Here is a 12877-nt window from a genome sequence, read left to right on the forward strand (position 1 = left end):
TTTAGTTGTCCAATTAATTTCTTTCTATTTTTAGTAGAGACGGGCTCTTGCTCTTGCTCAGGCTGGTTTCGAACTCCTGAGCTCAAATAATCTGCCTGCCTCGGCCTCCCAGAGTGCTAGGATTACAGGCGTGAGCCACCACGCCCGGCCTTAATTTGTTTTTTTTATAGACAGTTTCTGCTCTGCTGCCCAGGCCAGAGTTCAGTGGCACGATCATAGCTCATTGTAGCCTCTAACTCCTGGGTTCAAGCAATCCCCCTGCCTCAGCCTCCCAAGTATTGTGTGCCACCTCTGCACCCTGCTAACTTTTCTTTTTTTTTTTGAGACAAGGTCTTGCTATGTTTCCCAAGCTGGTCTCAAACTCCTGGCCTCAAGCCATCCTCCTGCCTTGGCCTCCCAAAGTGCTGAGTTTATAGTGAGCCACTGTGCCGAGCTAATTATTAAAATATTATTTAAGTAATATTTTTAAAATGATGGTAACAGTTTTACTGAGACATCATTCATGTATGATACAATTCACCTGTTTAAAATGTGTAATTCACATTGTTAGTACATTTACAAAGTTGGGCAGTCATCACCACAGTCTGTTTTAGAACGTTTTCATCACCTCAGAAAGAAACCATTTACCCTATAGCAGTAACTCACGTTCCCCTTTCCTCTCCTCTAATCCTCCAGCCCTAGGCAACTACTGATCTTTCTGACTGAGAGATTTGCCTATTTTAGACATTTCCCTATAGAGGGAATCATACGATAAATATGTGGCCTTTTGTAACTGACCTCAAGGTTCATCCATGTCACAGCATTTGTCAGGACTTCGTTCCTTGAAATTGAGGTGTCAGCTGGACCACGGAAAAAGACTTTCATTCCTTTTTATTACCAGATAATATTCCATTGTATCTATAGACCACATTTTGTTTGTCGGCTGATCAGTTGGTGGACATTACGTTTTTCTCTCTCTGGCTGTTAGGGATAATGCTGCTATGAACAGTTGAGTACAAGCTTTTATGTGGATATGTGTTTTCAGTTCTCTTGGGTATATATCTAGGAGTGGGATTGCTGGGTCGCATGGTGTTCAAAGAAGGGAGAAGGGAGGTGCCAGCAGTAAAGAGAAAGGAAAAAATAGTAATTATTGTCAGTTAAAACCAAAGCAGCTGTGGAGTAACTAGCAGGCAGCTTCAAGAGCGGTCACATTGTTCCATCTTTCTTGCTTTTTCTCTCTTCCTGGAGAATTGGTTTTCTCTGAAATGTAGTCAGGCTTATCTCAGGGGATGTGATTTTGCTCCTGAGATACGGTTTTGGGCAGGAAACTGAGGCCTGGAGTTTGCTCCCTGCTATCTGTCTAGGAGCTTCTTAGGAACACCTTAGGCTATAGAAACAGATTCTAAAGGCATTTTCTGGTGCATGTAAAGAGAAAGATTTACATTTCCTTTCTGTCTTTGGGCTCTTTTCAGATGTTCGGGAAAACAGAGCCCTGCACTGTGCCTGCCAGCTAGGGAGAGAGAGACCGGGGAGTAGGGAGAGCTCATGATTGATCTTTAGAGGTTATTAGGAAATTGTAGGATTGAGTATTTTCCTGTTATTTCAGCAAGGCCACCCATTTCACATGGTAACTCTACTTTTAACTTTCTGAGGAACTGCCAAACCATTTTTCCCAGTGGCTGCACCATTTTACATTTTCTCCACATCCTCACCAGCACTTGTTATTATCTTGTAAATTATACCCATGCTAGTGGGTGTGAAATGGTATTTTATTGTGGTTTTGATTTACATTTCCCTAATGGCAGAGCTACATTTTAAACGGTCCCTTTGGCCACAGCTTAGAGAATGGGCGGAAGGGAGCAGAAATGGGGAGGATGAGGATGAGGGTGTGGTAACAGGGCAGATGGGAAGAGGTAGACTCCGGCTGTGGCTGCGACACAGGAGGGGGAAAGAGGATTTAAAGGAATTTTCAAGCTGGAATCGACAGCTTTGATGAGGAATCAGATGTGAGGTTGAGGTTGCCTTTGTGATTTCTCTTATGAATCAGATGGGAACAGACGCATCTTGCCTGCATAGGCCCTCCGGGCAGAGGGGAGTTGTGGTGTGAGCGAGGCGCCCTGGCCCTCTGGGTGCAGCTGTCTGTGTTACCTCAGAGTAACCAGGAAATGGCTTCTAGGTACTGATGCCACCCACGCCGAGCACATCGAGACCATCAAAGCCCGGATGTACGTGGGACTCACCCCAGACAAGCGGTTCCTCCCTGGGCACCTTGGCATGGGACTTGTGGAAGGTAAGGTAGGAGGGAGCTGGCAGTGGATGCGGGCAGTGGTGTTGGGGGCCCTCACAGAGCACCCTCTTTCCCTGCAGGTTATGATTCCATGGGCTATGAGATGTCTAAGCCTGACCTCCGGGCTGAGCTGGAAGCTGATCTGAAGCTGATCTGTGAGGGCAAGAAGGACAAATTGGTGGTTCTGAGGCAGCAGGTGCAGAAATACAAGCAGGTTTTCATTGAAGCAGTGACTAAAGCGAAGAAGTGAGTGCCATTTCCCCAGCGAGCAGAGGGAGTTCTTGGGGGCTATTCCCCTACTAGATTCATCCTCACCCCCTGCCCTGGGGCTGCCACACCATACTCCTCCCCTTTGGGTTTTCCTCCTGGGGGTTCTGGAGAGCTTTGTCTGTATAGAAACAATAGTCAGCATGATCTGCTCCAGTTACTCTGGGCTAATGGTTTTAGAAATGCCCTTCTCTTGAATTTAATTGTCTTGAGTTAGGCAGCATAGTCTTTTAAATCAGTAAACCCACGTGCTGGGATATGATTCATTTGTTCTCAGGCATTTAGAGGTGGCCATTTAGCAAGCAGCGGTGTGCATTTTGTTAGAAATGACGTATTTTCTATCTGTGATACTGTGATTTATAATAAGATATATATATTTAGTCTTTGTTTCCTGGCACACAGCTCCTAAAACCCTCAAAATCCTCCAAGTGACTTTTGTGTGCTAATGAGGTGACTTGATGGCAGGGAGCTCCTCGACAGCCTCAGGTTGGGGCTGGTTGCCAGGGAACCAACCCTGTGATTAGAAGGTTGGGATTTTTGGTCCCACCTCTGGGGAGGGGAGAGGAGCTGGAGGTTAGGTTCAGCACCAATGGCCAGTGATTTATCAATCATGCCTAAATAATAAAGCCTCCATAACAACCCATGGACTGGGTTTGGCGAGCTTTCAAATAGCGGAGCATGTGGAGGTTCCTAGAGGGTGGCGTTCCTGGAAAGGGCTTGGAAACTCAGCGCCCCCTCCCACATGCCTCACCCTGTGTGTCTCTTCCATCTGACTTCATCTGTAGTATCCTTTGTAATAAATAGGCAAGTGTAAGTAAAGTGTTGCCCTGAGTTCTGTGAGCCACTCCAGCAAGTTAACCAAACCCAAGGAGGGGGTTCTAGGAAGCCCAGTTTATAACTGGTTGGTCAGAAGAGCAGCCTGGAATTTGTGACTGGCATCTAAAGAGGAGGCAGTCTTGTGGGACTGAGGCCTTATTGCAGAACGCTCTCCAGGTACATAGCCCAGAACTGAACTGAATGGGAGGACGTCCAGCTAGTGTCTGCTGAAGAATTGCTTGGTGTGTGGTGGAAAAAACCTACACGGCCGGTATTAGAAGTGTGTTGTGAAAGTATAGTAGGAAATAGTTTGTTCTTTCTTATCCTTCAGACTGCCCCATGCTAATTTTGAAAAGAAATGCATGAACTAGTTTAAACTTAAGGCAGACACTTCTGGAGTTTGTGTGTAGATCCTGTGGGGTTTTACTTGTTTCATATGGGGCTGGTGACAAGGCAGAATTATCTGCCTATAGCCTGACTCCTCCCAGGCTCTGGCCAGGAACCAGGAGCCAGGGCTGTTTGATAATCTCACTCTCTTCTCTCTGCCCTCCGTTCTCTGCAGCAGGCCTGTGGCTCATTTACCAGCTGGTTCCCAAGGTCACACATGTTGTGTACAGATAAGAATGTTGTAAGTGGTTTGCAGCAATTGCTAGCTGATGTGTGTTTTTGCCTTCTCTTCAGATTGGACGAGGCCTTGGCCCAGTACTTTGGGGAAGGGACAGAAGTGGGCCAGCAGGAAGAGATCTACCCAACTATGCCGCAGCCCATCAGGAAGTGCCCACAGTGCAACAAGGACATGGTCCTCAAGACCAAGAAGAGTGGCGGGTCAGTGCCCTGGCTTTTGCCCTGCCTCTGTGCCCCAGCACCTGCTGTGTTGGCTGGGCAGCTCTCTGAAAGGCCCTGCCATTTTATTTCCATGGAATTAGTTAAAGGCTGGCCTGTTGCCAGCCCCAGCAAGGTGTTGGACTAGAAGGATAGCACAGTGGGGACAGGCCTTTGAGGTGTGCAGTGCTGTGGGAACTCAGAGGAGGTGAGGGACTGAATAATAGTGGGGTGTTTTGGTCCACCGTGGGTAGGACATCATTTATTCAATGTGTGGCGAGTGGTGGAGGAGCATGATGGGTCTGGGTTCAAATCCCACTTCTCTCTGAAGTGAGCTGTGTGGCCTGAAGCAGCTTAACAACTCTGAGCACCAAGGTCATCTTTCAGAAAGCCAGTAGTGTCTGCCTCACAAAGCTTTTCTAAGGGTTAGGATGGTTAGGGTGAAAAGGCTGGTAGGCGCTCATGGCGAGGGTGGAGAAAGATTTCTCACGAAAAGATTAAGATACAAAAGTGAAAAAGTTTATTTTATCCTTCTCAGAGGAGAAAGAAGAAAGAGAGGGGGATAGAAAGAGAGAGAGACGGCGTGGCATCCCAAAGAAAGAGAAGGGGGTGCCAGCAGCGAGACCGAGTGCTGATTTTGCTGATTTTAAGGGGGATGAAGAGAGGAAAAAAAGTGCTGCCTGTCAGCTGATAACAAAAGCAGCAGCAGGTAGACAACAAAAACTGCAGAATGACAAAGTCCAAGACTTTGTTCCTTGCTTTTCCTTGGAGAGGGCATTATCACCGGAGATGTGACTCTGTCCTCGAGATATGGTTGAGGCTGTAGCTCGTCCTCCTGCTGTTTACTCAAGAACTCTGTAAAAGTAGATTCTCAAAAAACAATTTTGAAAGAGAGATTGACATCTCTTTTCCATTCATTCTGGTCTCTCCAGAAGTTATGCAAAGCAGAACTCTGCAGGGTGCCTGTTAGTGAGAGAACTCATAGGACTGATCTTTAACCATCACCGAGGAAATTGTGGGATTAGGTATTTCCCTGTTATTTTTGCAAGGCCACCCCTTTCAGGAAAAAAGATCAAGACTGTACAGCACTTTGCCTGACACATTGTAGGTGCTCATCAAATACTGGTCTGAATTGGGCCTGGAAACCTCAACTCCCTCTTCATATTCATGTACTAGATCTGAGTGGGCAATTTACCCCCGGATCAGGTTGCCTAGTCTGGCCTATTTGTCCCTGCTGGCAGCTGACCACTGGAGGAAGTTCATGGGGAAAGAAGTGCCAGACAGGGATGGAGGCTGTCATTCATCAGGTGCCGTCCCTCGCTGGCATGATGGAAGGTGCTCTGTAAACATTGTCTCTTTCCATCTTCATAATCACTCTGCAGCCTGCAAGGCAGGGATTTTTTTTTCCCCCACTTTTTTTTTAGAGACAGGATCTGACTGTGTTGCTCAGGGTAGAGTGCAGTGACATCAACATAGCTCACAGCAACCTCACACTCCTGGGGTCAAGCAATCCTCCTGCCTCAGCCTCCCGAGTATCTAGGACTACAGGTGTACACCACCATGCCTAGCTAATTTTTCTATTTTTAGTAGAGATGGGGTCTTGCTCTCGCTTAGGCTGGTCTCTAACTGGCCTCAAGCCTCAAGCAGTCAGCCTCTGTCTCCCAAAGGGCTGGGATTACAGGTGTGAGCCACCACACCTAGCCTTTTTCCCCACTTTTTAAAGAGTGAAAACAGGCTGGAGCGGTGGCTCACACCTGTAATCCTAGCGCTCTGGGAGGCTGAGGCAGGAGGATCGCTTGAGGTCAGGAGTTTGAGACTAGTTTAAGCGAGAGCAAGACCCCGTCTCTACTAAAATAGAAAAAAAGATTAGCTGGGCAACTAAAAATAGAAAAAATTAGCCGGGCATGGTGGTGTGCACCTGTAGTCCCAGCTTACTCAGGAGGCTGAGGCAGGAGGATCACTTGAGCCCAGGAGTTTGAGGTTGCTGTGAGCTAGGTTGATGCCATGGTTCTCTAGCCTGGGCAACAGAGCAAGACTCTGTCTCAAAAAAAAAAGTGAAAACTGAGGCTTAGTGGGCTGGGGGCACTAGTTGAGAGTTTCAGCCCTGGTGGGCAGTAAAGGCAGAGTTTGAACCCAGGACTTCACTGCCCTTCTCCTCTGCCTGGACTGCAGAATCATGCTGCCTCCTTGCTGCCAGTGAGAAAGGTGGTTTGCCGCCTCCTCATCACAGCCCTCAGTGGCCTGGCTGGCCCAGGTGAAGAGAAGGCCCCTCCCCCAGCTCTCAGAAACAAGAGGTCTGTGGGCTAGACCTAGAAGCAGGTGGCAGGGCTCATGCCACCCACAGACAGAAGTCAGGGCCACTCTAGGCTTAGCCCACTACCTGGGCATATATTTCAGTGCATAATAAATGCTATTGATGGTTTCCTTTGCCACCAGTAGGTTATTGTATTAGTAATCATTGGGACATAAGGAGAAAGGCTACTTCTGTTTTAGTTTGGAATTCTCCAGGTATAGTACTTGATAACAAAGGAATTCTTCTCAGAGTCACCCGGGGGGTCTGGAGATTGTCTTGCAGGCTTTAGCTTGCCAGGGTTCATCTGATAAGTTCCATTTCTGAGTTTGTGGATTTCCTATTTAAATAACTGGGGTTTAGGCCAGGCACGGTGGCTCACGCTTGTAATCCTAGCACTCTGGGAGGCCGAGGCGGGTGGATCGCTCAAGGTCAGGAGTTCGAGACCAGCCTGAGCAAGAGCGAGACCCCGTCTCTACTGAAAAATAGAAAGAAATGATCTGGACAACTAAAAATATATAGAGAGAGAAAAAAAAATTAGCCCGGAATGGTGGCGCATGCCTGTAGTCCCAGCTACTCAGGAGGCGGAGGCAGAAGGATTGCTTGAGCCCAGGAGTTTGAGGTTGCTGTGAGCTAGGCCGACGCCATGGCACTCACTCTAGCCTGGGCAACAAAGCGAGACTCTGTCTCAAAAAAAAAAAAAAAAATAGGGTTTAGGGTTGGTTTTTCCTGTCTGGTAGTATCCAGGCACACGCAGAGGAATTATAAGACCCTGAAGTTCCATGACTGGAAGGCGCTGAGATGTGCTGGCCAAGAACACCAAGCAGCGTGGGCACCAGGCGCGAGGCCCTTGGCACGAAGATGCTTTCCAGGCCTGGCTCCCTCCCTCCCTCCGTACATGTTTCTGGGCAGGTTTCCAGAGCGCTCCAGGCCTCTATTTACTCACCTGCAAATGAGGGAGTGCTGGCCCCACCCCAGAGGGGCAGGCAGCAGAAACTTGGAGAATGTGTGACACGGCCAGAGCACGGCAGCTCCACGGCTGCCTTGTTGGCTGGTATTTCTTTAAGGACGAAGCAGGCTCAGCAGTAGCTGCTTCGTTTTGGGGGAAGTACGGAGTAAATAGGCCCATTTTTCTAAGTTGTTGAACACCAGTGACTGTGTGTCCAGGTAAGTGGTCTCACCTGGCCCTTGCTCCTCAGGTTCTACCTCAGCTGCACGGGTTTCCCAGAGTGTCGAACGGCCATGTGGTTTCCCGACTCGGTGCTGGAGGCCAGCAGGGACGGCAGCGTGTGTCCGGTCTGTCAGCCACAGCCTGTGTACAGGTGAGCCGGGTGCCTCCTCTCCGAGTGAGTGCAGCCATGTTGCCCATCTTGCCCTTCCTCCCACCAGAACGCAGAGGGGAGAGCTTGGAGTCTCACCCTGAGGCCACACAGGGTTTTAGGGTTTTAGCTGCGGCGCTTAGTGGCAGCCAGGTCAGCTGGCCCAGGCCAGTTCTGCTGTGTCTTGTGTGCGTGATCGCCTCAGTGTGTGTGGAAGCCCGGCGTGGGAGAGGGCTCTGGGCTGTGCATCCCTGGCCAGGAGGGCCCCTTTCCCTCCCCTTTTCAGATAGATCATTGCTGCTTTGGGCTCAGGAAATTATTCACGCATTAAAAATGGAGAGCCCTGGTGCAGGACAGGGGTTCTCAAACTTGTTACTCACAGGACCCCTCACACCCTGAAAAATCATCAAGGAGCCCACAGAGCTTTTATTGTGGGCTGTTTATCTATGCCATATTCAAAATTAAAGTGGAGACACCTTTTAAAATATTAATTCATTTACAGCAAATGCATTGCATACTAACATAAATAACTTGGTTTTTACAATAAAATTCCTATTTTCCGTATCTGCTCTTGCAGTCTACTGAGTTATTGTGTATACTGTAACCTCTGGAAAGCTCTAGAGCACACACATGGAAGAACAATAGCAAAACAGACATAACTTCGTAGCATTGTTATAAAATAGTTTCAACCTCTCCTTGAAAGGGCCCAGAAACCCTCAGGGGCCCTGGAATCACACCTAGAGAACTGCTGGTGTATCATCTATAAAATGAGGATCAAGATAAAAGAAAAAAAAAAAAGAACAGCTGGTATAGAGAAATGGAACCTTTCAGAGGTGTCCATATTGGGTTGATCAGTCAGAGTCTTAGGTGTCATCTGCACTGCTTCCCACTGTGCTCCTGTGACAGCTGCAGGTGCTCCTGGGTGGCTGGTTAAGGGCTTCACATGGGCTTCCTGAAGCGTGAGAGATGTGGAGAAGCCTGGGGCTGGAGCAGGGAAACGCTGGCACCTGGTTGTTAACGTTTTTTCTCACCCTCTGGCCTCACCAGGTTGAAGTTCAAGTTTAAGCGTGGTAGCCTTCCCCCAACCATGCCTCTGGAGTTTGTTGGCTGTGTCGGCGGATGTGATGAAACCCTGAGGGAGATCCTAAACCTAAGATTTTCACGGGGCCCCCCCAGAGCTAGCCAGCCCTCTGGCCACCTGCAGGCTAGCCAGTCCCTGAACAGGATGGATGGCAGCCAGCACAGCCACCCCCAACCTCCTGGCAACAGACAGGCTGGGCCCGCAAAGGCTCTGGCCCAGCTCCTCCCCCCACCCACTGCTGCTGGTGAAAGCAACTCCGTGACCTGCAACTGTGGCCAAGAGGCTGTGCTGCTCACTGTCCGGAAGGAGGGCCCCAACCAGGGCCGGCAGTTCTATAAGTGCAATGGGGGTGGCTGCAACTTCTTCCTGTGGGCAGACAGTGGCCATCCAGAAGCAGGAGGGCCTGCTGCCCCGGCATCAAGACCCCCAGGTGGTTCTCTGGGACGCCTGCCAGGCTCAGGGAGCCACCTGGGTGGGTTTGGCAGCCCTGGTGATGGCAGTGGTAGTGGCACGTCCTGCCTATGCAGCCAGCCCACTGTCACACGGACTGTGCAGAAGGACGGGCCCAATAAGGGGCGCCAGTTCCATACGTGTGCCAAGCCAAGAGAGCAGCAGTGCGGCTTCTTCCAGTGGGTCGACGAGAACATGGCGCCAGGTGAGGTGGAGAGGGGCATGTGAGTCCCTGCCTTGGGTTTTCACAGTGCCCCCGCTTCAGAGACCAGAGACAGCACAGAGAAGGCAGGGCAGTGTCACGGTGGGATCAGGAGGGGCACCTGGGCTGTCCTTTGTGTCCGTTTCCTCACTTTCAGCAAAGTGATGAACTGCACAGTCCTCATTCCAGATTAAAGTGTAGCCACCATTAATTGGGTAGCTTTCGTGTGCCTGGCACTGTGCTAAATGTACTTCACATGCATCTTCTTTCATCCTTATCAGGTCAGCATTGTGCTCACATGTTACAAATGAGGAAGGTGAGGCCCAGACCAACAAAGTGGCTTTGCACAGGGTCACACAGTGACAGAGCCCACGATTTGAACATAGGTTTGCCCAGTCCCTCTTCACAGCCTCTGTAACCCTGGCAAGATTATTAGCATCAGCCTCATATCTTCAGATGAACAAACTGACCCTGGTGATTATTTAGTAACCTACCCAGGGTTACACAGCTTGGGCCAGTGTCCCAGAAATAGGTGTTGTGGGAACTGACACCCAGATACAGGATGGAGGTGAATGGTGTGTGTGAGGGCACTTTGGAATGGCTGCTGCCACACTGGTGCACAGCAGAGCGTAATCAAACATCTGACAGTGGCCAACGGGCCTCGTGGGAGCTTTGGGGTTGTGCGGCTCTGGTTCTGTAGTCATGTGACCTTGAACAAACGACTTAGACTGTTGCCTCAGTTTCCTCAACAATAAGATGGTACCTGTCTACTTGCATAGGGCTCCTGTTTTATAAAGGAGTCAGTCTCAGGTGGTGACTATAACACCAGCTCTGCATGTACAAGAGGAACCCAGAGACTCAGTAAAAAGTATAGGCCTTAGAGCCACCTGCCAGTGCTATAGGGACAAGAGACAGCGTCGCTGTGACAGACCCACATTTTCTGTGTGTGAGAGCAGTGTGGCCTGCACACTTCAGGAATACCAGGGCCACTCATCTTCCTACTTGGACGGAAGTGGCATCTGACCTGCAGGCCAACTGATGAATTGTCCTGGTCGTCAGGTAGCCAGCACCAAGAGGCCTGTTTAGGCCCTGGAGCTCAGGTCCAGAGCTCAGGTCCCCTTGTATGGCAGGTAGGAAGCAGGCTGTAGGTCACAGGCTGCTTGTCTTTGCTGCCCGCTTGGGTTTCTACCTCTTACAAAGGGCCAGCACAGTGACACCAGTGTCCCCTTACTAGGGCAATCAGCATGTGACAATGTCTCCAGGAGCTTAGGCTTCTTTAGAGGAGGTGTCAGGTCACATAAGATGGAAAACACATCATGTCTTGATCTTACAATGAGTGAGGGGGCCTGGCCTGTGAGGTATACATGACTGAGTAAAAGTTGGGACATGCCCCACCCAACACTGTGACCTGTATTTCTTGCCATTTGAGTGTGTCAGTTCTAAACTTGGTCTTCCCCTAACTCCTTCCACAGGGACTTTGGGAGCCCCACCCTGGCCAGGAGGGAGAGGAAGAACCGAGGGTCCAGAGGCCAGAAGCAAAAGACCCCGGGCCAACTCCGCAGACCCAGCGTCTACAGCTAAGAAACCCCGGAAGTGCAGCCTTTGCCACCAGCCTGGACACACTCGTCCTTTCTGTCCTCAGAACAGATGAGGGCGGGGTAGGGTAGTGAGGGCCACTTTCTCAGACCTGCCCCCTTAATGAGTTAACCAGGACCAGGTGGCCGTTCGTTGTCCTAGAAGCTGAGAAAGCATCGCACCTTCCCGTGTTAAGGGGCACAAGGTCCATACCACTGTCTAGAGAAGGTCAGCGCTGCTGGACAGGGGCCCTCTGCCCAGGGCTCAGAAATGACCGTAGCCGCTGCTGAGAAGTCACACATCTGCTTCCTGTGACCCTCCGCCCCAAGGATAGTCACAAGTTAGGCAGGTCACAGTTAACAGTAGACACTGGTGCAAAGCAATAAGTGCCCCAGCTACTTAGGAAGCAGGGGCAGGAAGGTTGCTTCTTGAGCCCAGGAGTTCGAAACCAGCGAGGGGAACATAGTGAGACCCTGTCTCAAAAAAAAAAAAAAAAGAGGCTTCCTTCCCTTGCAGAAACCCCGAGTGAGCAGCCAGCACTCCTGGGCAGCCTGGACATCCCAAGGAGGAGGGTGTAACATGGGGAAGTAGCCCTCGTTCTGTCTGCAGAAGCAGCTTCATTCCCTTTTCACCTAAAAGCCAGGACTCTCTAGAGTCTGTGTGCCTCAAGAAAGAATCCAGCCCTGCGCTCTGCCCCGTGACAATGCGGAGCATCAGGGGACGTTTGCAGGAGCCACAGGCATGAATGCCGGCCAGTGCTAGAGGGAGCTCTCACCCTGGGGCCTCTTGCGGGCCACTGTTCCTGGTGGTCCCCTGCCAGCCCACCTGTCCATGTGGCAAACACTGAGCCTGCCTTCTTCCCACCCCACAGTTTGTCCCTTGGAGCAGAGAAAATGCCCAACGCAAGACTCGGAACACTAACTTCCCCTTGCCTGTGCTTTCCAGCGGTGGTTGGGTTTCCTTGATCGCCTTCACAAGAACATTATGAATAACGGACAGCCCTATGGGCTCTGTTATGTGGTTTAGAAGATGAGCAGAGATGAGATGCGAGATGAGAAACTGGAACTGTTTTGTGGTCATGGGACTCTCAGCCCATACCCTTCAGGGAGACCAGCGGCTGTGTCCTGAGTGGCGTCAGGGAGGAATTTTTACAAGTGCAGATTCTTGGAATTGTTCCTGGAGCATCTCAGCCAGTAATGCGGGTCATGGCCCTGCATTCGTGGGGTTTTGCCCTCCCAGCCCCTAGCAACCACTAGTCTACTTTTTGTCTTCCATCTATCAGTTGTTGGGACATTTTGTTTGTGTCTGCCTTTGGCTGTCGTGAATAGTGCTTCTATGAACATTCATGTATGAGTGTCTGATTATTTTCAGTTATTTTGGGCATATGTCTAGGAGTAGAATTGCTGGGTCATATGGCAACTCCACGTTTTAACATTTTAATGCACCACCAAATTTTTCCATGGTGGCTGCACCGTTTAACATTCCACCAGCCATGCGTGCAGATCCTCATCAACAGCTGTTACTCATTTATTTATTTTTTTTGTATCATAGCCATCCTGGTGGGTGAGAGGTGGCATCTCATTATAGTTTTGACTTGCATTTATTTAGTGATATTGACCATTTCTTCATGGGCTTACTACTAGCCATTGGTATATATTCTTTGGAGAAATGTCTATTTGAATCCTTTATGCATTTTTAAATTGGGTTGTTCATCTTTTTGTTGAGTTGTAGGAGTTCTTTGTAGATGATGGACACCAGGTGCATTTGTGGTGTTTCCACTCCTTTATGT

General features: G+C 49.7%; 1 protein-coding gene across 1 annotated transcript in view; it reads left to right on the plus strand.

Annotated features, from left to right (window-relative positions):
- TOP3A (topoisomerase (DNA) III alpha) overlaps positions 1–11448 on the plus strand; it is a 30456-nt gene extending 19008 nt beyond the window's left edge. Inside the window, exons 14-19 of the mRNA XM_012664983.1 lie at positions 2156–2269; positions 2347–2512; positions 4031–4174; positions 7661–7783; positions 8828–9516; positions 10986–11448. Coding sequence (XP_012520437.1) covers positions 2156–2269; positions 2347–2512; positions 4031–4174; positions 7661–7783; positions 8828–9516; positions 10986–11164 — 1415 coding nt within the window. The 3' untranslated portion in view covers positions 11165–11448. The remainder of the gene's footprint in view (positions 1–2155; positions 2270–2346; positions 2513–4030; positions 4175–7660; positions 7784–8827; positions 9517–10985) is intronic.
- Positions 11449–12877: the final 1429 nt, after the last annotated feature.

Source organism: Propithecus coquereli, unplaced genomic scaffold (assembly GCF_000956105.1).
Source record: "Propithecus coquereli isolate 6110/MARCELLA unplaced genomic scaffold, Pcoq_1.0 Scaffold946, whole genome shotgun sequence".
NCBI classification, from domain to species: Eukaryota; Metazoa; Chordata; class Mammalia; order Primates; family Indriidae; genus Propithecus; species Propithecus coquereli.